We start from the raw sequence: 27,608 nt of genomic DNA, 5'->3' as shown, positions 1-27,608 counted from the left end.
AGATAACTCTATCAGGTCACCCCTCAGCCTCATTTGCTCCAGGGAAAACATGTCTAGCCTATCCAATCTCTCCTCATAACTAAAGTCCTCCAAAGGGATCAACATTCTGATGAATCTCCTCTGCACTCTCTCCAGCACAATCAGATTTTTCCTGTAGTATGGCAACCAGAACTGTACATAATATTCCAAGTGTGATATAAGCAGTGTTTTGTAAAGTTGCAACATATTATCCCAACTTTTATATTCTGTACAGTTCTCATCTAACCCTGGAAGTTTATCCACCCTTTTCTATTTCAAAACATCTAATATCTCCACCCTCTTAATACTGATATGCTTCAGACTATCAATATACCCCTCTCTGAACTCACTATCTTCCACATCCTTCTCCTTGGTGAATACAGATGAGAAGTATTCATTTAGGACCTTGCCCATATCCACTGGCTGCACACATAGATCACACTTTGGTCCCTAAGGGGATATATTCTGTCCCTGGCTGTAATATCTGTCCCATTCTGTAATATACTTACAGAATGTCTTCTGATTCTCCTTAATCTTACCTGCCAAGGATATTTCATGGTCCCTTTTTGCCCTACTAATTACTTTCTTTTTGATGTATCTTTGGAATTTTTATTTGCATTGGAGGACTGTACAGGTGCAGTCATTGAGAATATTAAAACAGGAATTGATAAATATTTGGATATCAGAGGAATCAAGGGTTATGAGATTAGTGCAGGAAAGTGGTGCTGAGATAAAAATTCAGCCAGGGTCTTACTGAATGGTGGTGCTGCCTTGAGAAGGAGAAAGGCCTACTCCTGCGTCTCATTTTTACATTCTTATAAAGGAATTGTGGAGAATGCCCATAAAGGACAAATGACATGCATAACACATACATAGGCATCAAGGAGGTGATAGCGTTTATTGTGAATTTAAGTGATGGGACATAAGGTGTACAAAATATTAAGAGGAATAGATAGAGTGGACAGCTAGCACCTCTTTCCCGGGGCACCAATGCTCAATACAAGAGGGCTTGGCTTTAAAGTAATAGACGGGAAGTTCAAGGGAGATATCAGAGGAAGGTTTTTTACCCAGAGAGTGGTTGGGGCATGGAATGCGCTGCCTGGGGCGGTGGTGGAGGCAGGTACATTGGTCAAATTCAAGAGATTGCTAGATAAACATATGGAGGAATTTAAAATAGAGGGATATGGGGGAGGAAGGGGTTAGATAGTCTTAGGTGAGGTTTAAAGTTCGGCACAACATTATGGGCCAAAGGGCCTGAATTGTGCTGTACTGTTCTATAAGAAAAGTATAATTGGCCATTTGGCTGCCAAATATGGACCTTTGTAACTTGGCAAGAGCCTGTCTTTCCAGTGGAAAATAAACTGCATGCAATAAAATAGAATCATTCAGCAGTACAGGTTCTGTGTACATTCTGCGTAAAAACATTTTTCCTCATGTCATTCTTAATCCTTTTCCCCTCCATTTTACATCTGTGACCTCTTGTCCTCTTCTCTTCCACCAATAGGAACAGCCTTCACTTACCCACTCTGTCTAAACAGTTAAAAAGACAAAGGAGTAGACCCGAGCCAAATCCTTCAGTCTATCCACCTCAGCCTGGCACTAACGTGGTATTTTGGTGATTGTAAATGCTTTCCCCATTTCAGCTTCATTACTTTTCTCAGGTAAAAGCGCTGTCAGTCATATGTCAAAACTTGGATGACATTCAAAAACCCCTTGGTGGTTGTGACAGCTTCAATAATTACAGTGAATACCAATGAAGTTGCTCCCCAAGCGCCATCCAACCAACCATCCCCTTTTCGAACTCCCATCCAGTTTGTAGCCCCACTGCCTGGGAGCCCTGCAAAAATAAATCTAATGAGGTGAATCTAAACCCAAACTTAGAAAGGAATCTTATATGAACAGAATGAAAGGAACTTCTTTGGCTTTATCAGGGAAGCAAATAGTTCATAATTCCAGGCACCAACACAGGGAAATCATGATTGCAAAATTTTAAATAAATTTAATTGTGGACTACTGAATAAAACAATTTAATGTGCCTCCACAGCTGCTGAAACCATCAAAACAGTAGATTTCTATTTGATAACAATGACATGGTTTGTGTCTGCGGAGCAGAGAGAGCAGAATTTCCCGCAGTCTCTCAGAATTGTCCTGTAGTTTTTCGTATTTTGGCATATGCCCATGTGATTTCTCTCCTCTCTGCGGCAGTTTGTGGGCGTACTGCTGCATGGCCATAAACACTTGAGCATTCAAAGGGTTGTTAGCTTGTCAGCCTTTGAAGGAACTTCTCAAAGGAAGTGGAAGAAAGTTTAAATGGCTCTCTGGTTATACAAATGTTTTGGAGGAGTGAGCCTTACACGAGTTGCAAATTATGTAAACCACATGTTTTAATAATTTTTCAGGCTATAGTCATCGCTGGCATGGCCAACATTTTTAATGCCCATCCCTAATTGCCCTTGAAAGGCACTTTATTGAACTGCTGCATTCTTCCTTGTGAAGGACTGAGGGCAGTGATTTTTAGGACTTAGATCCAGTGGCAATGAAGGAACAGTGTCCAAGTCGAGGTAATGTCCAACTTAGAGGGAAACCTGCAGAAGGTGGTGTTCCTAAGCACCTGCTAGCCTTGTCCTTATTGGCAGAGGTCGCAGGTTTGGAAGGTGCTGCCAGAGTAGGTTAGGTGAGTGAGTGGAACGCCTTTTGCAGAGAGCACGTAGTGCTGCTGTGGTGCACTGGTGACGGACGGAATGAATGTTTACAATTCTGGATGGGATATCTATCAAGAGGATTGCTTTGTCCTGGATGGCACTGAGCTTGTTGGGTAAGTTTCACTCAGCCAGGCAAGCAGAGGGTTGTCCATTATGCTCCTGATCTGTGCCATGAATTTAGTGGAAGAGCTTTTGGGGTGTCAGAAAGTGAGCCACTCACTGCAGGATACTAAATGTCTGGCCTGCTCTTGTAGCTACAGTATTTATGTGTTTGGCCCACTTAAGTTTCTGGTTAGATGACAGGACAGGATGTCTTCGATGGGGGACTTGGCTATGGTAATGCCACTGACTATCAAGTGTAGGTGGCTAGATCCTTTCTTGTTGGAGATGGTCATTGCCACACACTTTGGTCACTTATCTTGCACTCATTTATTAACATTTCTTGCCACTCATAAGCCGTGTGTGAATGTTGACTAAGTCTTGGTACATGAGGGCATGGACTGCTTCATTTTCTAAGGAACTGCGCTTAAAATTAAAGATTGAGCACTCATCAGTGAACACCCCTACTTATGACCATATGATGGAAGAAGGTGATTGATGAAGCTACTGAATATGGTTGGGCCTAAGCAATTGCCCTGAAGAACTCCTGCAATGATGTCCAGGGGTCAGGATGATTGACCTCCAACAACCACAGCTCAGAGAATCCTTTACCACGAAAGATGGTGGAGGCCAGAGTAATGAATATATCTACCCAAGTAGTTAGATTTCTAGACACAAAAAGCATCAAAAAGTATTGGGAGAGGAGGGGAATATGGCATTGAAGAGAGGATCAGCCATGACTTCCCTGGAGTGAAGGAGGCTAAGGAGTGACCTTATGGAGGCATGTAAAATCATGAGTAGCATAGAAAAGGTGGATAGTCTTTTACTGAAGGAAGGGGAATCTAAATCTAGAGGGCATAGGTTGAAGGGGAGAGGAAAGATTTGAAGGAGATCTAAGGGACGTTTTTCACACAGATGGATTAATGGAACGAGCTGCCAGAGGAAGTGGCAGAGGTGGGTACATTTAAAAGACGTTTGGACGGGTACATGGATAGGAATGGTTTAGAGGGATGTGGGGCAAATGCAGGCAAATGGGACTAGCTGGGGTAGGTACCTTGGTCATCATGGATGAGTTGGGCTGAAGGGCCTGTTTCAGTACAATGATATGACTCTATCATTGTACTGGATAGAAGAGCAGACTCAAAGGACAAATGTCCTGCTCGTTTTTTTCTCTGTTTCCATGGGAGTACTTTCACCAGAAGGACTGCCGCAGTTCAAGAAGGCAGCTCACCACCACCCTTTCAATGACTGTTATGGATGGGTAGTAACTGTTGGCCTTGATACCAAAAGATGTGTAAGTCAAAAAAAAAATGAATGGTACAAGTCCTGCCTCCTGCAGCATTTTCCGAGGCAGTGATGTCATAGAGTCATGGAGTGTGATTGAATATTTCCTAATTACCTGAATGGCTGGAGCTACCACAAGACTCGAAAGCTTATCACCGTCCAGGATGAGGTGGTTTGCTTTATAACCGCTCCATCAACTGGCCTAAACACGTAGCAAAAAGCAAGCTGCTGGAGGAACTCAGTGGGTCAGGCAGCATCTGTGAAAGTCGACGTTTCAAGTCTAGATCCTCCATCAGGACCCATTCCTGTGGAAGTGAAGTACAAATTGCATTGTTTCTTCAACATGATAATCCAGTTCAACATCTGTGTGAACTCAGATTTGACCTTTAGTTTTTTTCTGCAGTAAATTTACATCAACTGATGTGGGATGGCAAATGCACCAATTTGCATTAATAGTTTATCCCTTTCTTTGTCCAGATCCATTTGAGGAAGCCAGATTTATCTTAGGGTACTATTCTATGTGCTCAAATGATTCCCCCATAAGTAATACTACTAGTACTAGTGGTTGGTCTCTCATGTGCCTGCTTCTTGTGGAAAAGCCTGTAACTTCACTCTATATCCAAAGAATCTCAAATAACCCAGATATGGGACACCAAATGTCTGAATTCACCGTCTTATTTAGACAATGTGTGGTTATGAATCAATAAACCATTCATGCACTGCCTAATTTCATATTCCATGACTCGTTTGGAAAATAAAACAAGCTACTGGTCACCATATAAATTTCTTATTCTACTCAGGGATGACTGCTTTGATAGAAGAGCACTTAACTGCAGGAAAACTGATATTTCTGAGGAAAGTCCCATATTTAGCTTTAAATAATGGATTGACATGGGAAGATATTTCCTAATGTTTTTCCCAAGAGGCCAGTGAAGGATGGTATTCTGAAACTTATCCAAAATACTCTATCATGAAGATTAATAGCCAACTACTTTTCTATTTTGGTGGTGGGAAGCAACTAGATAAATTTAACATTGTGTAACACATGCAGTTTTCATACAATTGGAGGGAACTGGATTTATACTTCGTACAAATTGATTATCATTTAATTTTGAACTTTGTTCTCCAGCTATCCAAATCTGTGTGATTTTGATTCTTGTGCTTATGCTGTGTATGATTTTACAGTTGGAATACTTCATCATTCAATGTTTAAAGCAGAAATCTTCACAGAAAAAAAAGAAAAGGAGTAGCAGACCCCGACTAATTCCACCACCTAGACTTAAGGAGCCAGGTAAGAGAAGATAATGAAGGAGTGTGTCTTTATATGGCCTACGTAGTGGGAATATGGAAAACTGCCAATCTATTCTATTGATTTCAATTAACTCCAGGAAAATGAATTTCATTTATATTGTCAAACATTCCATCATTAATATTACTTCATCATTACAATTGAATGGTCATCTCAACATAAGGGTCAATCTTGGGAATAAGCACCAAAATACATCAGAGCACTATCTATTTCTGGAAGTTGGCCGTGAATCCAATCCATCTGGTTAGGGGAAACTGTCCTTCAGCTCACTGGAAGGGCCTGAGTAAACTATGTAAGGCATCACAATCTAGTTCTTAGTTATTTAAGGTTTAGGACACAAAGCTGTCCCTAATTTAGTATTTAAAGAATTAATAATATAATTTACTAACACACCATTTAACAGGTTAACATAATATTTCCATAGAACCATAGAACCATACAGCACAAAACAGGCCCTTCGGCCTACCATGTTGTGCCGTCCATCAAACCACCCTCACACTATCTAAACCTTTCCTCCCGCATATCCCTCTATCTCACATTCCTCCATGTGCCTATCCAACAAACTCTTGAACCTGTCCAATGTATCTGCCTCCACCACCACCCCAGGCAGTGCATTCCATGCACCAACCACTCTCTGGGAGAAAAACCTCCCCCTGACATCTCCCCTGAACCTCCCACCCATAACCTTAAAGCCATGCCCTCTCGTCCTGAGCATTAGTGCCCTGGGAAGGACGCGCTGGCTGTCTACTCAATCTATTCCTCTCAATATATACCTCTATCATGTCTCCCCTCATCCTCCTCCTTTCCAGTGAATAAAGCCCTAGCACCTTAAGCCTGTGCTCATATTCCATACGCTCTAATCCAGGCAGCATCCTGGTAAATCTCCTCTGCACCCTCTCCAACGCCTCCACATCCTTCCTATAATGTGGCAACCAAAACTGAACACAGTACTCTAAGTGTGGTCTAACCAGAGTTTTGTAAAGCTGCATCATCACTTCGCGGCTCTTAAACTCAATCCCACGACTTATGAAAGCTAACATCCCATAGGCCTTCTTAACTGCTCTATCCACCTGTGAGGCAACTTTCAGTGAACTGTGAATATAAAGCCCCAGATCCCTCTGCTCCTCTACACTGCCAGGTACCTTGCCATTTACCCTGTACTCTCCCCTGGAGTTTGTCCTTCCAAAGTGTACCACCTCACACTTCTCCAGATTGAACTCCATCTGCCACTTGTCAGCCCAGCTCTGCATCCTATCAATATCCCTCTGTAAGCTCCGACAGCCCTCCACACTATCCACAACACCGCCGATCTTAGTGTCGTCCGCAAACTTACTAACCCAGACCTCCACCCCCTCATCTAAGTCATCTATAAATATCACAAAAAGTAGAGGTCCCAGAACCGATCCCTGCGGGACACCACTAGTCACTGCCCTCCAATCCGAGGGCACTCCTTCCACCACAACCCTCTGCTTTCTACATGCAAGCCAATTCCTAATCCACACAGCCAAGCTTCCCTGGATCCCTTGGCCTCTGACCTTCTGAAGAAGCCTACCATGAGGTACCATGAGGTACCTTATCAAACGCCTTACTAAAATCCATATAGACCACATCCATCTCACTACCCTCATCAATCTTCCTCGTCACCTCCTCAAAGAACTCTATCAGGCTTGTGAGGCAAGACCTTCCCTTCACAAAGCCATGCTGGCTGTCCCTAATCAGTCCACTATTCTCCAGGTGTTCATAGATCCTATCCCTTAGAATCCTTTCTAACAGCTTACCCACCACAGACGTAAGGCTCACCGGTCTGTAATTCCCTGGACTATCCCTACTACCTTTTTTGAACAAGGGGACAACATTCGCCACCCTCCAATCCTCCAGCACCATCCCCGTGGACAACGAGGACTCAAAGATCCTTACCAGCGGTTCAGCAATCTCCTCCCTCGCCTCTCAAAGCAGCCTGGGGAAAATCCCGTCAGGCCCCGGAGATTTATCCGTCTTGATATTATTTAACAACTTCAACACATCCCCTCTCTTGATATCTACAACCTCGGGAACATTACCCTTACCAGCACTTCTTTCCACATCCTCAAGACCCCTCTCCTTGGTGAATACCGAAGAGAAGTATTCATTGAGAACTTCTCCCACTTCCGCCGCCTCCAGGCACATTCTCCCACCTTTGTCTTTAATCGGACCTACCTTTACCCTAGCCATCCTCCTACCCTTCACGTAGGTGAAAAAGCCCTTGGGATTTTCCTTAACCTTACTAGCCAATGCCTTTTCATGTCCCCTTCTAGCTCTCCTCAGCCCTTTCTTAAGTTCCTTCCTCGCTACTCTATATTCCTCACAGGCCCTGTCTGAACTTTTCTGCTTATACCTTATGTATGCTACCTTCTTCTCCCTAACTAGTCGTTCAACCTCTCTCGTCACCCACGGCTCCTTCACCCTGCCATTCCTTCTCTGCCTCACTGGGACATATTTATCCCTAACATCCTGCATAAGATCCCTGAACATCGACCACATCTCCATGGTACATTTCCCTTCAAAAAGGACATCCCACTTTACACTCCCAAGTTCTCTCCTTATAGCCTCATAGTTCGCCCTTCCCCAATTAAATATCTTTTTGTCCTCTCTGCACCTGTCCCTGTCCATGACAATTTTAAAGGTTATGGAGCAATGGTCACTGTCCCCCAAATGCTCTCCCACCAATAGATCCTTCACCTGTCCCGGTTCATTTCCTAAAACTAGATCTAGCATGGCATTCCCTCTAGTCGGCCTGTCGACGTACTGCGTCAGGAATCCCTCCTGGACACATTTAACAAATTCCGTCCCATCTAAACCTTTGGCACTAAGCAGGTTCCAGTCTATATTTGGGAAGTTGAAGTCTCCCATTATAACAACCTTGTTATTTTTGCTTGTCTCCAAACACTGCCTGCCAATCTGCTCCTCTATATCTCTACCGCTACCGGGGGGCCTATAGAATACTCCTAGTAGAGTAACTGCTCCTTTCTTGTTCCTTACTTCCACCCATACAGACTCTAGAGATGATCCTTCTACAACATCCATCCTTTCCACAGCCGTAACAGTGTCCCTGACCAGTATCGCCACCCCTCCTCCTCTTCTCCCCCCTTCCCTATCCCTCTTAAAACACCAAAAACCAAGAATATTCAATATCCACTACTCTCCTGACGTCAGCCATGTCTCAGTAATAGCCACAATATCATAGTCCCCCATACTTATCCAAGCCCTCTGTTCATCTCCCTTATTCCTGACACTTCTTGCATTTAAGTAAACATACTTCAGTCCATCTACCTTACTACTTTTATAGCCTGTATTCTGCTTCTCCTTCCCCAAAGCCTCTCTACCTGTTTGATCTAACTTTTCCCCATCCCCTTCTTCCTCTGACCTACTCCTCCGGTTCCCTTCCCCCTCACAAACTAGTTTAAACCCTCCCGAACCACCCTAGCAAACCTAGCCGCAAGGATATTGGCCCCCTTCTGGTTCGGGTGTAACCCGTCCTCTCTGTACAGGTCCCACCTTCCTGAGAAGAGATCCCAATGATCCAAAAATCTAAAACCCTCCCTCCTGCACCAACTTCTCAGCCACGCATTTATCTGCCACCTCCTCCTATCACTATTATTTAATAGGAGCTCTCCTTAGAAACACGAAAAGAGTATCAACTGTGGCGTGATGGGAAGTGTGGGTTGGGGGAGGTGGTTGTCATCAAGTACAAGGCACTTTCCAGAGATTGGGATTCTAGTCAATAGTTTTACAATGCCAGTCAATATGAATGGAAAAAGACAAACCCCGTTTCGTGTTCACGATAATTGTTAAAATTATTGACAGAAGGAATGTTAAGGTTAGGAGATGTAAGAAGAACTGTCCAGAAATAGATTGGGATAGTAAAGAATGGGAGCAGTTTCTGTGGAGTGTGCAGGAGAACCTTCTTGATCAGGAGTCCTTCTGGCCTAATGAGGTAGATGGCATTGTTGGGAAATGAGCAGGTCAAGTGGAGTGGCGAAACATCCAGGAAAAGGTGAACATATTATCATAAGGATGAACTATCAGAAAAGGTCAAAGAGGGAAATGTAGTTGATGTGGAATTTATGGACTTCCAAAAGGCATTTGATAAGATACCACATAACAGGCATCTTAGAGATTGGAACCCAAAAGGCCTATGGCAACATGGATAGAAAATTGACTAAATTACAGAAAACAGAGAGTGGTAGTGAATGATTGTTTGTCAGACTGGAATTGTACAATGTACCTCCCCTGGGCCAATGCTTTCTTGGGTATATGTATTAATGACTTTCGTTTGGGTATTCGGGGGACCAGTTCCAAACTGGCAGATAATGCAAAGGTCAGAAGCACAGTGGACTGTGAGGAGAATAGACTTTAAGGAGATACTGGCAGGATGGTGGAATGGGTGGAGAGGTGACAGCTGAACTTTAATACTCAGAAATGCAGTGTTAAATTTGTTTAACATATGCAATGTTAAATTAAGTCTGTGTGATTTGGCCCGAAATGTCGACATTTCCTTTCCTCCCCCAGATGCTGCTCGACCTGCTGAGTTCATCCAGCGGATCGTTTGTTGGTATAGGGAGAATAGGTGGAGAAAATCTGTTCCCGTTTGCAGAGCTAGGGTTCATTGAATGAAGGTGATGGCAAAAGAACTAAAGTTAAGACAAGGAATTTTTTTCACAGTGATTGGTTAAGATCTGGAATGTGCTGCTGGGGACAAATTCAATTACAGCCTTCAAAAGGGAGCTGGAGATATATTGGAAAGGAAAGAATTTGCAGGGCTATGGGGAGCAAGGTTGCTGAATTGCTACTACGTACAGCCAGTCTGAGCTTAAGAAGCAAATCCTCGCTGTAACCATTCTGTGTTTCTGTGAGCCTAGACATCTGATCAGTTCTGCAACATTCATTTTTTCAGAGAGAGCCTAAAACAGGTATTATGCTCCATATTTGCTTTTCTACTGATCGTAATGTCTGTTTCAGCTCGGGACTTAGAAAAAATGATCTACTGCAATATTTTTCAGGCATTTTTTGGTGTCTGACCTGTGATGAATTGCCCATTTTTGCATCTTATTTACATCCAAGTTTCTACTCCAAGAAATTTGGCTTAATTTTTTTTTCAAAAAAACTAAATATTACTGTACAGACTTTTGGAGTGGGTATGTGCATAGTGAATCTAGCTTAAAGTAATATACTTGCTAGGTTGTTCACTTCTCACGTCAGTAACAAATAGAAAATCTTAATACGTTTCCATTATACATACAGTATATATATTTTTAGTCTCGTACAGAAGTTGATCCGTGGCTCTTGTTTTTCCTCTAGTCAAACTGCCGTGTTTAAAGATTGAGCCATCCCGGTACCACTGTGACTTGCTAAGCCTTTTCTACAGCTCTCTGTGTACGGACGTGGTTTTTTCTTCCAAGGATGGACAAGAGGTGGCAAGGGCTCACAAGCTTGTGCTGTGCACAGCAAGCTACGTCTTCATGTTACTGTTTGGTCTGGAGATTCCTGGAAATCATGGAGAATTACCTGGGAAGATTGCTCACAATCTGTTTGTAATAGAAAAAGACATTGCATTGAACTCCAGCCAAACTTTACTTCATAACAGCCAGCCAGTAAGGGTCATCATTTTAGACTCACTGCTCTGTGCCTGCTTCTCAGAGGTCTTGAAGTTCATTTATGCAGGTATAGAACCTGTACTGCTGAAGAGTTAACATGCAGCTTTACCATCCCAGAAAGTTATAATTTTGTTTTGTTTAAATTACTTTCTTGAATAGCCATTCTGGAGCAGCTTGTATGTAGTCCCAAAGGATAAAATTTGAAAGAAAAATGATTAACTTGTAATTGTGGATGAATGGGAAACCAGCAATAGGTCAGAATGCTAATTATTCATTTCTGGGACTTGGTTGAGGCTTAGCTAATAGGTTGGTCCTCCCATTAATATACAGCACAGAGTAAGTTTCTTTGTGTGATGACAATACCAAGCCGTACCCTTTGTGCTTCTATCCTATTGCTGAGTCTAGCCAAATAAAACTCTTCTGCTCATTGTAACAGATTTTCCACTTCTGGCTTAAGTTCTCCAATACGTTCTTTACAAATAGCCATTATCACCTGGCCTGTGGCATTTTCTTCACAAACCCAGCCATTGTGCAATGCTTTTCCCCTTCTTCAAGCTCTCTCAATGTTCACTCTGTTCTTGTGAAAATTACACAAGATTAAGATGTTGATGTAATACCTGAAGTGCACTTGAGTGGACTTAATTTGTGCAGTCTCAGTGTTACCCCCAGATTTTGCAGAATACATTTTTCACTTGGACCTCACAAAGTGATATTATACTCTGCATTACCAACATAAAAACATAACTTTAAGGTATGACTTCCAAATAACAGATTAATGATATAGAATGTTAGCAAGACGACCTCATTTGTGTTCTACTGTTTTCACTAAATTGTTAAACTGGGAGAATTACGTGGATTCAAATATCTTGAAGGGATTCCTGCCCTTTGTGGTCTTTCACCTGCTCCACTAACCTGTAAACTCAAAAGGAAGAGTATCAGGTTTGGGGGAGATGTTGGCATTGGCCCACATTCTACCTGCCACCCCCCACTCTACCCCGTCCTCCAGTAAAACAGCCAACGGTGCCCACTGAAAAAGCTGCAAGTTGACTTTGAGCATCCAGGCCATATCTCAGCTATGTTAACTCACATATGTCTCCCAACTGAGTGGCTGGTGTAGTGGCCACCTGCTGTCCAAACTAGAATATGATTGGCAGAACCTGTTGGAACCCTGTGCTTGGAGAGTAATTAGTACACACTATAAAATTATTGCTTGTTCTTAATTCCAGAGAGTGTTCTTGCAATGCCAAGACTTAGGAACAATTTAGTAGTAGCTTAATTTGTTTTGAGTCACTAGTTTCTGGTACTTTAGAACAAGAAGATAAAAATAAGAGTAAACTTTGCTTTAAGAGCTTTGTTTTTAGCCATAAGAGCTTAACATAAAGTCTCATTTGTAAAGTTCAGAATTCAGTCAAAAATAATGTATTAAATTTTACAATTTATAATTAGGTTTGACAATAAATTATAAAAAGGTTTGATCTGTGACCAGGGACTGACAGCTGGGATGAACTAAAATCGGTCCTCTGGAAGAAGTTAAAAAACCTAGAAGAAGTCAGGCAAGTGCTGGAAACACTCAAACTACTCTTCAAATGCAACACTAAGGTATGTTAATAGCAAATACATCACCAGGAACTGGGAGTCTCAGTTTTAATCTATTTTACTATTCTTTAAAGCAATTGTCTAGTGGTACAAACAGTGGTATAAAATTATATCTACTCCACAACAGTGTGTTTCAATATTCTAATACTCTAATATTCACAGTCGTGAATTCCTCTCTTGTTTTTCACCATCATCTTTTCTACCCTCTCTTCCCTTCCACCCAAGAACAGGTCTTTTGTTCTTTCCTCCCTCTCTGCTCCCCTTCTGTTGTCTCTGTGCTTACTTAAGACCTTTAACTGTTTCCTCTACTGATGGAAAGTTGCAGACCTGAATCATTACCTCTTTTCCCCCCTCTTTCTACAGATGTTCCCTGACCTGCTTGAGCATTTCCAGCACTTTTTCTTGTTATTTCTGTTTTCTTTCTTTCAGGGGAGGGCGCAGAGGGTGTGTAGAATGAAAAGATGGGAAGTGGATGAATCAATCTAAGCTGCTGCCGGTCTCCCAGGTCCTGATATTTTCCTGGCCAGGACGAGGACACAGATTCTGCCAATATCTGAATTCCAGTACAGTTTTCCAGCTCCTTTTCCCGGCTAGTGGCCAGAAAAGAAAACCAGTAACAGGACACTTGACGGATTGGGAGTGGAATTAGAAAGAGAGGACAGTCAGTGATTGAAATTGTGAGAGAAATTCGTGATCAGAGGAGGGGGAAGAGGCCCCACTTAGCACGGGAGATAGAGAGACAACATGACAAGGAATGAGAGAGTGAGGGCATAATTGTGAGGAGAGGGGGGAGGGGAAGAACACGATTGGCTGCATTGGGAAGGGAAGAACATGATTGGCTGCATTATGAGGGGAAGAACGTGATTGGCTGCATTGTGAGGGGAAGAACATGATTGGCTGCATTGGGAGGGGAAGAGCATGATTGGCTGTATGGAGGGGAAGAGCATGATTGGCTGCATTGGGAGGGGAAGAACATGATTGGCTGTATGGAAGGGAAGAACATGATTGGCTGTATGGAGGGGAAGAGCATGATTGGCTGCATTGTGAGGGGAAGAACATGATTGGCTGCATTGGGAGGGGAAGAACATGACTGGCAGCATGAAGAGAAAAAAGCAATCTGGATGGAGAGGGAACACTTACAAATGGGAGGAGGAGAGAGAGCAGTTTACTCAGGGAAGGGGGGAGAGAGAGAGCGCATGGTCAGGAGGGAGGATATTGAGGCTGCAATCAGGAGGCTGAGATCAGGAGGAGAGAGGGACTACTACTGCTTTTCCTGCCTACCAGGAATGCTGCAAAGGCTGCTCCTGCTTCTGTTCCCTGCTGGATTCCTCTGCCTTCAGAAATACCTGCACCACGATAGTCAGTTTTAGATCAGGCTCCCAGATACAATAGTGAGGTGTACAGGTATTCTTGCAGTGGAATACTCAGTATCTGTGATGGCTGCCGCTGTAAATCAGCAGTGGGCATTTTCATCCCTTTGCATCAAAAAAAATCCAACTATCTTCTAAATAGTAAGAAACTGTTGCAGAACAAAGTGCCTGCGTTCCCAAATTTCTGAAATTGTTGAAGGGAGTGGGCAAGTACAAAGAGCAACTAAACATTTTCCTGGGTGGACACCGAGGAAAATCTGCTTTGCTATTGATTGCAAAATATTTGTGTTAAATTTAGAAAGCCTTAGCAGACTTTTTCATGAACTTTTCAGATATGCAATTGTTTCTTGCAATGTTCAAATGATTTATTATCATCCAGAATGCTTCAACTTTTCAATTTCAGGGGATTCTAGCTAATGAAACTAGTAGGGAAAGTTTCCTCATTTGTTAATGTACTTCATGTAAAGACACAGGGTAAGTTACACATGTGACACACTGTGCACCATAATGTCAGCAGAAGGGGACAATGTAATGATTTTCTGCATAATTTACAGTGCAAGATAATTTGGTCATTCTCCCTCTTCTAAACAAAAGTCGATAAATGCTTTTTTGGTATAAGAGTTACCCATTAAAGTCTGCATGTTCAGCAAAATGTACTGGTAATGGTTTTTCAGTTGTGTAAGCTCACACAATAGACACAATTGTATCACTTTAACTTCCATTCAGTGTTTCATAATCACAAACTGGATGGAAACCAATAGTTTATTAATGTTCCCATTTAAAACAAGTATCTTCATCATGATACATTGATACTTTCAAAAGGAACTACTCTTATGATAATGATCTGCAGACTTTGAATTGATAAATGCAACTATTGAAGCATTGGCCTTGATATTGCTCTGTTTGAATTTAAAATGGTAAGAATGTGTCAGCTCTCTTTGTTGAGCAGATTGCAGTGAATAAACTCCCAAATAGCTGTACACTGGAGCAGGAAAACAATATTCAGTGTTCTACAATGACACATATATGGAACTTCTATGTAATTCTGTCTTAAGTTTGTTGCATTTTGGTGGAATCCTTAAACAAAACATATAAAAAAACATGTTTTGAAAACTGAATTTGCCGTATTAGGAGCTATTTGGGAAAGTGCAAATGATTAAAACAAATTATCCAGTATCCTTTTTCATATCTTTCAGATATTTTATTCCAGTGCAATCGACCACCAAACATCAAAAAGAACAGAACAGTCTCAAAGCTGCTGTTCTTCTTTAAGTCTTTTCCTCAAAAACCCTGACTTAGCTGATGTCATCTTTAAAGTACAAGGTATAGATTTCTTTGAAAAGCAAATAACTGCAAATGAAATTCCGCAGATTAAGGGTCCTTGACCCAAAATGTTTTCATGGTTTCTTGCAGATGTAAATTTTAGTAATTTTTATGTCCTGCACTGTACTGCTGCCGCAAAACAACAAATTTCACGACATATGTCAGTGATAATAAACCTGATTCTGATGCTGCCTGACATGCTGAATATCTCCAGGATTTTCCATCGTTAGTATAGCTTTCTTTGTTCGCAGAAGAAGTAAAGATGTTGATGCTCTGTGGAAATGCATTATTTAGTCTTGGTTTGTAATGTTCCTAATACTGCTCTTTACATAGTAAAGAAATCCTTCAAATCACAGCAATTATATCCTAGGAAACAGCAAATATAAAACATTACTTTGGGATATATTAAGGAAGCACTTTATGAGATTAGGATTAGGAATAAATTAGGAATAACTATGGCAGATACAAACACCAGTAATTTAATGGTGTTAGTATTTGTCATACCCTATTTCTCACTGTATAATGGCCAGCATTGCTGCAGAACATTGTGCATAACTTTTTTTTAAATCTCATCTCTCTGGAAACATTTGTCACAGCAGGGAACTAAATATTAATGTCTTTTTCATAGCTTTGATTGAAACTACAAAATAACTTCTGTTCTTTAATGTAGTTTTTTTTCTTTATCTTGGAGAATTTTGTAAGGAATACCTTATGATGCTGGAAGTGGAAGGCAGTTTATAGCTCCATCAAATGCCATCGTTCATTAGGACAGAATCAGGCAGTCATTCCACCATGCTAGAAGAACTCTTTCAAAGAGCCATCAAGTTAAGCTCTCTCCCTGACTCATTCACAATATTATTCCCTTCAAGCACTTTCCTCTTCAAAGATGCTTTTAAATTTGAATCAACCCTCCCTGATTCCCCTCCCCACCACTCTCTCAAGCAGTGCATTCCAATTAGTATTGGTATTGATGTTGGTTTATTATTGTCACTTGTACTGAGGTACAGCGAAAAGCTTGTCTTGCATACCGATCGTACAGATCAATTCATTACACAGTGCAGTTACATTGAGTTAGTACATTCATTGATGTAGTACAGGTAAAAACAATAACAGTACAGAGTAAAGTGTCACAGCTACAGAGAAAGTGCAGTGCAATAAGGTGCAAGGTCACAACAAGGTAGATCATGAGGTCAGAGTCCATGTTGTCGTATAAGGGAACCGTTCAGCTAATGATTAATGCATAAGAAAGTATTTCCACAGTAAAGAAAAATAAATAAAACTGCAGATGCTGGAATCTGAACCAAAAGCAAAAATGCTGGAAGAACTCACTGGGTCATTCAACATCTGTGGAAAGAGAAACCAGTCAATATTTTGGGTCAGTGACCCTTCCTCAGAAGTATTTCCTCATCTCTCCTCTGTTTATTTATCATCTATTTATATCAATGCCATTGTGAACAGTTTCTCTTTATTTATTCTTTGTATACACTTCATGATTTTAGAAAAATCAAACTGGCACCATTCTAGTAAACCTGTTCTGCGCTCCCTCCAAGGCTTTCAAAGTTGTCAGGATGATACAATACTCCAGTAAGTGCCAAACTACTGCTTTAGATAGGCCACGTTTTGCACTCTATGCCAGTATTTGTAAATACTGGCATCCCATCTGGGGAATGAACAGCTTTGTTAACCAATCCTGCCACCTTCAAAGACATCTTCATTCTTCCCTCTTGCACCTCCCTTAAATTTGTACCATTTAGCTTTTAATGCCTCTCCTTAATCTTCATTCCAAAACGTATGATCTCTGTGTTAAATTTCATCTGCCACATTCTACCAGTGTCTCTATGTATACCTGAAATCTATTATCTTTGATGTTGTTTACTATAATTTCATGTTTGATGTCATATGTAAATGTCAACATTATACTGGGTATTCCCAAGTTCCATTTATTCATATATATTGAAAATAGCAAAGGTCAGTAATGCTACTGAACTAAGAGAACATTATTTCCTCCTCCTATTCAAAAGACCAGTCATCACCATTACACGTTTGTCTATTATGCCATGCCTGTTTTGCATGAATGCTGCTACTCCCCACTATATTCCATGTCCATCAGCTTTTCCTGTTTATATGCCAACTTGTAAAGTGCTTTCTCAAAGTCCCTATACACAGTATCAGCTGCACTTCCTACATGCACCCTATTATCAAAAAACTCCCCTGAGTTAGTAAAACACGATCTGCATGGAACAAATCGTTACTGTTCTCCTTTATTAATGCAGAAATTTCCTTGCTGCCATGTTACATTAACTTACATTAATTGCCAGTCTTACCTTTATCTAACTTTTTTGAGCAATGGGGTAAGTCATGGAATCCTCCAGTCATCTGGTACAACTCCTGTATCTAAGGAGGTTTGGATGAGCACCTTGGAATCTCTATCCTTACTTATCTTGTTTACCTAAGTCAGGGTGCATCCCATTTGGACTAGTGGACATACCAAGCTGGAAATTTATTCCTGCAATATTGCAGATGAAAATCAGCTTAGCCCGGAGCACAACAATTTTGTGTACCCTTTCCAGATGTTTCAGTGCCCTTCAGGAATTCAAATCCTAACCTTTCAGCAGGATTGTCGTTTGCCCGAGCACTTTTCTTCCAGTGTACAACTCCACCAAATGACATCAACAGTCATGCAATCTGCAAAATTCACTTCAAAGAGTTTTTCAACCTGATTTTAAAAAACAGTTCTTTATTATTCACAACACAATCAAGTTTTAATTATTCTGTTTCTCCAGAAACCACGCTATTTAAAGGCCAGCACTCAAGCTGCATTTCTTGTCCTCGTTTAGACTTGTGACTGCCTGGGACGCAAGTATAGGAAAACATGCATGCGCCTGGATCATTGCCTGTGGAGTCTAGGTTATGGTCCTTTCATCTTCCTAGTTGCTGCCAATGATCTCTGTCAAATCTCATGCTTTGCTGCTCACTGCTACACTAATGAACTCATTTAAACCAACAAGACTTTACTTAATTTTCCTTTAGCCCACAACAGCATGCAGAACAGGCATGAGGATTTGCCTTCATTGCAGACTTCCCCAAAGTGCAGACATTCATGACTTTATAGCGATCTCCCTGGCAACCTCCTTCCAGGCTCTAGCCCTTATGGTACTCCTGGTGACCCCATGAACAAAACATGCCTCCTGTGGACGCTGTTCTTCTCGAGCCTGTCTTGGTTCTCTGACTCCCTGGGAGCCCTTTCCAACTCCCCTCTCATTCTTGTAGCAACCATTTATTCAAAAGAAATGCTCCCAGTAGCTAGAAGTATTGCTTGCAATGTGGCATATCTCTGTACAAACTGGCTCCAGTAATTGCGACACAAGAGATTCTGCAGATGCTGGAATCTGGAGCAACACACACACGCACAAAATGCTGGAGGGACTCAGCGGGTCAGGCAGCATCTATGGAGAGAAATAAACAGTCGTTTCTGGTCGAGACCCTTCATCAGGATCCCTGACCTGCTGAATTCCTCCAGCATTTTGTGTGTGTTGCTCCAATAATTGCAGCTGCTAAACCAAATGCCAGCAGCTGTGAGAAGTTGCTATACTTTGGTGGGGATAGGAACAATGTTGGTTTCTGTATAGAATTACATGGTGAAATCAAACAATGATAATCTTTTTTTGTAACAAACAAGACTTTGGATGATCCAAAAATTGTACAAGCATCTTTAAAAAGCAGTCATTACTAGCTGATCCACATTACTTTTGGCCTTACTAGTATCTCCCCTTTATCTATTTTTATCTCATCTCATCTGGCATCATGACAAACATCTTATTTACAATGGTTTTGACAAAGCTAGTTTTCTTGGTAAACACCAAAGCAATGTACTTTTTCAGTGCCATAACTAATGTTGTTTGGATCAGTCTATAAAATGACATTATTGTGATTTTATAATTGTGCTCATTTAGGATTTCTAGCAATGCATTTCATGGCCATTTTGTCAACATGAAAGTTTGCTTACTGAAATAGAAAAATATAATTTAACTTCAGAATTTGGAGCATGAAAGGATTGAAGCCTCTATTCCAAGTATTGCATTTTCTCTCTGCTTGAAGCCCCAGTGAAGACTATTATATAAAGAAAGGCAGCTGTTTTGCCTTGGCTAATACTAGTCTGCATTGATTGTTAGATTACTTTTCCATTTTAGGAGATCTCTCCCATTGGTTCAGCATTTCCCATCAAGGTTATTATCTTCTCTATTAAATATGCTGCAAAAGCTTTATCTTAACTTTCTTATTTCAACTCACACTTCTCATTTGAAACCAGGGAACATCACCTGTCTTAAATCCAGAAATACTCCACAAAAATGTCAAATGTAATGCACATGGAAAGCTATTACTTGAAAATATATATTGTGAAAAGCAATCTTCCTTAAGGTGAAACATTTTGATTGCTCTAATTTTATGGTTTGGTTGTCTTTATCCATGAGAAATCAGAAATATTTGTATCATTTGTGGCATCAAAGCAAATGAAATAACATTCCCTTTTTCTTTTTCTCAAGGTATTTCTATATATGCTCATAAAGCAGTATTGGTGGCCCGTTGTGAGGTAATGGCTGCAATGTTTAGCGGAAACTATGCTGAAACAAGAGCGTGTCATGTTCCTATTCATGGGGTTTCCAAGGAAACCTTCCTCTCTTTCTTGGAGTACCTGTATACTGATTCATGCTGCACAGGTGAGGAACTAATTTTGTAGAGGTAGAGGGAGCAATCTGCAAAAGTAATAGTCAAGATGTTTTCAAACTTCACCATTTAAGCTGAGGTGAAAGTATCTGCACTTGAGATCTAAACAATTCATGGGCTTTCAAGGAACTCTGGTCAAACTAATTGAATCAAGGGGATTCTCTCCACTGGCTGGAGTCAAGCATCAAATAAAGGAAGGCAATTGTGGTTATTGTATAATCTGTGGCCCTAGACCTTGATCAGTAGTTTCTCAGAGCAGTGTAACAGAGCCGACTATCCTTAGTTGCATCTTCAATAACCTTTCTTCCAATGCGAGGTCCGAACTTGTAATGTCCATTGATGATTAGTCAATGTTTGATTCCATTCACAGCTCCTCAGAAAATAAAGCAGCCCATGAGCGGGTGCGGCAAGACCCAGGCACCAGTCAGGCTGAGGCTGATATGTGGCACTACACAAGTGCAAAGAAATGACCATCTCCAACAGGAAAGAGTTTAACCAACTACCCTTCATGTTCAAAAACATTACCTTTGCCAAGTTTCTCCACCTGTGGTAATACTTAACCGGAAGTGTAACTGGACCAGACACAGAAAAACTGTGACCTAATGGCAGGTCTGAGGCCAAGTACTCTGCGGCAAATGATTCAACCCATGACTTCTGAAAGCATTTCATCATATACAAAGCACCAGTCAGAAGTGTTACTGTACGGTACTATACAGCACAGTAGTGTAGCGGTTAGCGTAACGCTATTACAGCGCCAGCGACCTGGGTTCAATTCCCGCTGCTGTCTGTAAGGAGTCTGTACGTTCTCCCTGTGTGTGTGCCTGGGTTTCCTCCAGGTGCTTCAGTTTCCTCCCACATTCCAAAGATGTACGGGTTAGGAACTGTGGATAAACTATGTTGGTGCCGGAAGCGTGGCGACACTTGCGGGCTGCCCCCAGCACATTTTCAGTAATGCAAAAAGACGCATTTCACTGTGTGTTTCGATGTACATGTGAATAATAAACTTCTTATACTCTCCATTTGCCTGGATGACTGAAACTCAAACAACGCTTGAGAAGCGTGACACCATCCAAGGCCAAATAGCTCCTCGAATGTGCCCATCAACCACCTCAACCGTTCCCTGCCTTCACCCCAGCACACTGTGGCTGCAGTGTGTCACATCTACAACATGTGCTGCAGCTTTTCGCTCTGAGTACTCCAACTGCACATCATTTGTACCTAGCAGTTGGGAGCTACAGCATCACTGTGATAAGAAATCTAGATTGACAGAAGTGATAGGACCTGTTCAAATATGTCAAGCTTGTGTACAATGATTATTTTTTTAAAGAAAGGTGCTTATGTGTTCAACTTCTTTGTCTAGCCAGCATTCTCCAAGCGATGGCTCTACTAATATGCGCTGAGATGTATCAAATACATCGGCTGCAGCAGATATGTGAGGCGTACATTGTGACACAGTTACAGAGCATGCCCAGCAGAGAGCTCATATCAACTAACCTCAGCATTGTCAACTTGTTTAACAAGGCAAAGGTAAACCAGCATGTTCAGATAATGAAGTGTTTCTGCCATTTACAGCAGTAATGTATCTTTGAAAAATTAGTATCATTTAAATTCATTTTGGCCTTATAGAACTCTAAAAAGCATATTGATTTTCAGTTCAGGTAACGCATATATTTTGCTATTTTGATTGACAAGAAAAATCATGTTCTATGCTGAATCTCACAATCTCATAATTAAGCACTGTCAATACAATTGTTGTGTACTTTAAGATGGTTAAACAATTTATTGAAAAATTTGCAATTTTTAATCAAAAAATATTTTGAATTATTAATACATTAGACCAGCATCAGGAAACAATCCATTTACATTTTTTTTTGCTAAAATTAAGAATACTTCAATAACTTGGTCAAACATCATAAATTGCACAAAATTATATTAACAATGTTTAACTGAATTTGAAAAAGTGGGGCAGAAATTTGACTTGGATGGTGAAACACAACTATATTGCAGCGACTGGTGATGACTGTGGAAGGTCAATGCACCTACTTTTGTTGACTGCACATGGACTTGCCTTCTTCATTGGAGTCAAGGCAATAATCAAAACCCTTCCAAAGAAACACTTTTTTATTATATTAATATTATCATATTACATTATAAGATGAAAGGGAGAGATAAGGATAACAAACTATTAATAGAAAAAAAGTTAACAAAATCAAGGAATGTGAATAGCTTAGTAAAAAAAAGCATTGAAATGTGATTTTTGGTTGTAATAGTACAACTGTAATTCTCTGTCATGGAACCTGTGTGAGCTGGCTGTCCCACGATTGTTGACAAGTAGGTAGCATCTCTTCAATTATTGGTAAAAATGAACAATGTAATTTATAAAATACCTTTACAACCTCCATGGAATAATTCAGCCATGCACCCAATTTTCCAATGCACAGCCAAAACTAGTGAGGCTCCATGCAAATGACAGAGCCTCATAAAGATGGCCTCAGAATATCACAATGCATTCCCCTATTTCTGCATATTATGCCCCTTATAAATTAATCGACAGTTTTCAGTTTTTACTCATTGGTTTGATAGAATGGGATGTTTTTGCCTTAGCAGAGACCGAAAAAACTGGTGGGCATGCATTAGCTCTCTAGTTTACTTTAATATGTGTAATAATTCACAATATTAATAGGATTATTAGTCCTGGCGTTTTGAAACAAAAGTTTGCCAGAAATTAGATTCAAGTGCCACCCTTAAGGATGGACAGGATCTCCAGAATATTGGTGCTGACAAGTAGTCCAACCAAGGCACTAAAGTGTAATCAATTTTAAAATGTCAGAATCAGAATTATTATCACTGACATATGTCGTGAAATTTGTTGTTTTGCAATAGCAGTACAGTGCAAGACATAAAGACATAAAAATTACTATAAGCTACACAAATAAATAAATACTGCAAAGAAGAATAACAAGGTAGTGTTCATGGGTTCATGGACTGTTCAGAAATCTGACAACGGAGGGGAAGGAAAAGATAATAACGTTGGTGCGTTATTACCTTAACAGTGCAGTAGCACTTTCCATATCATTGTTTGACACACCTGTGCACCACCTCTAGATGATGTGAGAACAGTAGGTTAACATAACCCAGTTGCTAATAGAGCCTTGTGTAGTACATGAGCAGAAATGAAGAATATCTACACTGTAAAGCGGCATCTTCAGAGCTTGCATAGATGCTGTTTCCATTCATTAGTTATTCTTCTTCAATGAATTATAAATGTGGTTGCCTGAAAATTAATGTTGTCACATTGAAGAAAATATTCACTACAGGCTGCTAAAATTAATGCTAATAATTATAGTGACTAGAACAAGATCAGTGCTTCCCATCAAAATTAGTGACCCACGAAGGGCACTTTAGCTTCAAGTTTGATATATAGTAAACAGTGTCTACCTATCAGTTTCCATCATCTTTGGCCCATTGTCACTTCCACCCAACGCCTCCCAGTTTCTGACCCTATTCCCACTCTCCCCTCCTCCATCTGCCTATCACCAACACCAGCTCCTGCCCCTCCCCTTCCCTTCACATTTTTATACCGGCTCTCTCTCCTCTATCTTTTAGTCTAGATGAATGGTCTTACCTTAAATATCGACTGTCCATTTCCCTCCATAGATGCTGCCTGGCCCACTGAGTTCCTCCAGCTTTTTGTGTGTTGTCAACTTAAGACTGGAATGAGTTTTATCTTATTAGTTGGGCACAAAACTGCACTGCAGATTGTGGATGTGGCCAGCAATGGCAGCATTTATTGTGTGTTTCTAATTGCCCTTGAGAAGGTGCTGATCACTTGATCCAGTATAATCCAATATGAAAATTTCTATAACAGGTAACATATACACATTAGTGACTTTGCTGTGGTGCAAAACTTAAAAGTCCACATTGTAGTTTCTTCTTGTATTAGAAGTTTCTTTGACTGCAATATTGTTGCAGTCTGCTGTATGGCAACTCTTGTACCCAAGTTCTCCATCCACCTTTTATAATTTTTAAAAAAATTGTTAATTTTGATATATACTGAAAAATAATGACTTCCATCTTTTTTCTTAACATTGATCCAGAAGAGTAGAATTGGAAGGTGCATAAAGAGATGGTAGATATTTAGACCATTTTAGTTACAACGGTTACTAAAAGGCAAACAGATAGCCAGTATAAGGTGAGGTAGTGGCTTTCATTTTACTTTTGGAAATCCATTCAAAGGCGTGTGACATAAGATCATGGAATGAGAGCAGAAGAGGAATTGAGGTAAATCATGTGCATTTTTCCAGTAGGTAGCATTAGAGGAATACATAATTGATCGAAAATAAAAAACAATGTATATGACAGTGCATGTATTTTCATGTTTGTATGAAATATTTGATAAATTATATGTAGGTTAGCAGAGGCAAACCTTTGAGCAAAACAGTGAGTGTCTCCATAAGCTATATTAGGCAATATTGTGTCTGGCACGGGCCATCTCCTGCATTCACCCCCATGCATTCCTCATGGTGCACCTACCTTCTGTGGTCCCATGGATTTGATTGAGTTGGAATTGTCCCATTAAGCAGAGTAGTGCTTCAGGTGGCAGATCTTAAGGGCCTACCTTTGGGATACCCTAGTGGCATTTTGACTGCTCATGCTAACAAAGGTCTTTTAAGCTGTTTGAGAAGGTCTCTGATAATCAGTAACATTTAAAAATAGTTGAAATAGAATTAAGTAAATAAATATTATTTTTTTAAAAATTACTTAAAGCCCAACTAACTGATATAAATTAATCAAAAACAATAATATTAAACAAATAAGGCAACAAAATAAACCATTTACCCTTGCTTTGCTTTTCCATTCAAGTCAGTAGCACCAGGCAAAGAAATGAACCACATTCCATTGAGCAGCTGGGGCTGTTGTACAACTGAAGAGCCACCTAGAAAGAGCTTCCGACCCCACAGCTCAGCACAACCAAGCTCTACCCTCTGGGCTCATTGCTGAGTCCAGCAGCGGAGTGGGAGCTGACATCTGATTTCCATGTGTGTTCCACATTTCAGTGTTGCTGTTCACAGATGTCAAGAATACAGTGACCTGCACAACGCTGTCACCCTGCAGTTCTCTCTACAGCAGAAGAAGAGTACAATCCAGGCCATTATAGAGATTGGAACATACATAAAGTCAATGAGCTTCCCAGTCTGCACATTGTCAGCTAGAGGGTAAACTGGTCAATGTCACAATATGACCAAAAGAGTAAAACATAGAAAACATGCATATCCATTGCTGTAGAAAAGGCACGTGGGGTTTCTATATCTTGTGACCAATTCTCATTGCTAGTTTTACTCCAACATCAAATTTCTGGATGAGTTTGCTATGGACTTTTGCCCATTTCTGTTCACATACTTTAAGGAAGACCATTTTTGTTTGCAATGGACAGCCCACATACTACAACTTGATTACTCTGGCCATTTCAAGATTACAATGGAAACAATTTTTGTGCTGCATTTTAATCTGAAATACTTAATTTTCAGTTCCACAACGCGACCAGATTGTCTACCTGGTTACTGCATTTCATTGCCAGCAACTACCTCATCTTCAGTCAGAAGCTGGAATTTCAGGAGCTTTCTGGTAAGTGTTATATTTACATGAACATTGCAGCGTAGCCACAAGGAAAACAAACAGTTTTACATCTCTGTAAGGATTCATTCTTCTTCACTTACTGTGAGGTAAGTCAGCTTTCCTCTTGGCATGGTATTGTTGCCATAAAGACCACATCCACCTCTGTTAAGGTTCTGCACCAATTATTTTCAACATCTTCTTTCCAAAGTGGGGAAAGCGTTTCCCTGCTTTCCTTCAGTTTTTACCAAAACTATTCAACAGCCTTTCTATCAAAGCAAAATATCATTTCTATGACCTTCCTTCTTCACTGGTATTCTAAATATTTTGTGCTTCTGTTTCCAATTCTCAATCCTTGTTTGCCCATAGAACATAGAACACTACAGCACAGTACAGCCCCTTTGGCCCACAATGTTGTGCCGACATTTTATCCTGCTGTAAGATCTATCTAACCCTTCCCCCCCACATAGCCCCTATTTTTCTATCATTCATGTGTCTATCTAAGAGTCTTTTAAATGTCCCTAATGTATTTGCCCCCACAACCTCTGCCGGCAGTGCGTTCCACGCACCCAACACTCTCTGTGTAAAAAAAACTCACCCCTGACATTCCCCTTATATCTTCCTCCAATCACCTTAAAATTATGCCCCCTTGTGTTAGCCATTGTCGCCCTGGGAAAAAATCTCTGACTGTCCACTCGATCTATGCCTCTTATCATCTTGTAGACCTCTATCAAGTCACCTCTCATCCTCCTTCTCTCCAAAGAGAAAAGCCCTAGCTCGCTCAACCTATCCATGTCCGGCATAAACAGTTAACAACTTGAGAAATTCATCATTTCCTCCACAAACTTCGTTAAATAGCTCTGAGACACAAATTACCTATCCGAGAGGAGGGACTAACCTCCTTGCAGAGAACTTAATTAAAATTGTATTGAGGCTTTAAATTTGGCAGTGCAAGGATAAAAATTAAGATTTCAGAAAAAGGAAGGATCAAACAAGGACATATACCAGATAGCTTAAAATGGTTTTGAAGTACTTGTGCATAAACACAATGTAGCATTGTAAATTAGCAAGGCGAACTGCAAGCACAAGTGTATGGGACCCCAATATACTGTCAGCAGCAGAGAATTGGTACAAAGAGGGGGAATGAAGTGATGCAGCTGCCTCCAAAGACTGCCACTGGCCCATCAATGTCTGAATGAAGCATGAGAAGGAGGTCAGAGTCTTAAAATAGCGGCAGCTTTTTAACTTGCTTTCTCATCTATCTCTGCATCATCCAAGTTAATTATGTAAAATTTGAAAAAGATGAAGCTGCGTTCATCACAACTTGCCAGTCGGAATATGATCCCTTTATGCTTTTCCTGTTTCCTGTCTATCTTCTAACCATGCTGACATGTTACCTCTTGCAACATTAATTTTATTTTTCTGCAATGACCTTTGATGCGGCATTTTATTAAATAACTTCTGGAAATTCACCAATAGTTCTTTATCCTCAACACAAGTTACTTCTTCAAAGAACTCCTATGACTTGTATACAAGGACACCAAGGATCCTTTGAACATGACCACTTCCCAATTTGTCACCAGTTAAAAAGATAACTATATTTTTGTTTTGAGAACCCAAGTGGATTTTCAGACATTTTCTACATTCTATTCTATCTTTCTTGTTCTCGCCTTAGCTTTTCCAATTCCTTACATCCTCCTTACTATTCACAATCCAATTTAGTTTCTATTATCAGCCCCTCTCAGCCAAATCATTAATATGTATTGTGAATAGCTGGGACCTGAGCACCAATCTTGGATTTACCTCACTACTCAGAGCATGTCAGCCTGTGTGGATTCCTTTAATCCCACTTCTTTGTTTTCTGCCTGCTCAGTTCATGCAGCCGCCTCCAAAGACTGCCAGTGGCGCACCAGTGTCTGAATGAAGCATGAGAAGG

At 40.7% G+C, this 27,608-nt stretch overlaps 1 protein-coding gene across 4 annotated transcripts in view; it reads left to right on the top strand.

Annotated features, from left to right (window-relative positions):
• The window catches only part of rhobtb3 (Rho related BTB domain containing 3), a 72,871-nt gene that overhangs the window by 40,963 nt on the left and 4,300 nt on the right, over positions 1-27,608 (top strand). For 2 of the 4 annotated variants that reach the window (XM_052020141.1, XM_052020140.1), the window contains exons 5-11: positions 5,289-5,394; positions 10,750-11,112; positions 12,532-12,644; positions 15,208-15,334; positions 19,879-20,052; positions 21,420-21,586; positions 25,588-25,684. In XM_052020141.1, the coding sequence (XP_051876101.1) occupies positions 5,289-5,394; positions 10,750-11,112; positions 12,532-12,644; positions 15,208-15,334; positions 19,879-20,052; positions 21,420-21,586; positions 25,588-25,684 (1,147 nt within the window). Of the gene's footprint in view, positions 1-5,288; positions 5,395-10,749; positions 11,113-12,531; positions 12,645-15,207; positions 15,335-19,878; positions 20,053-21,419; positions 21,587-25,587; positions 25,685-27,608 lie in introns of those variants that run through there. The other 2 variants (XM_052020145.1, XM_052020144.1) reach the window with 2 other exon arrangements.

This window comes from Pristis pectinata, chromosome 7, assembly GCF_009764475.1.
Source record: "Pristis pectinata isolate sPriPec2 chromosome 7, sPriPec2.1.pri, whole genome shotgun sequence".
Lineage (NCBI taxonomy): Eukaryota > Metazoa > Chordata > Chondrichthyes > Rhinopristiformes > Pristidae > Pristis > Pristis pectinata.
This window is presented reverse-complemented; position numbering and strand designations above follow the sequence as displayed.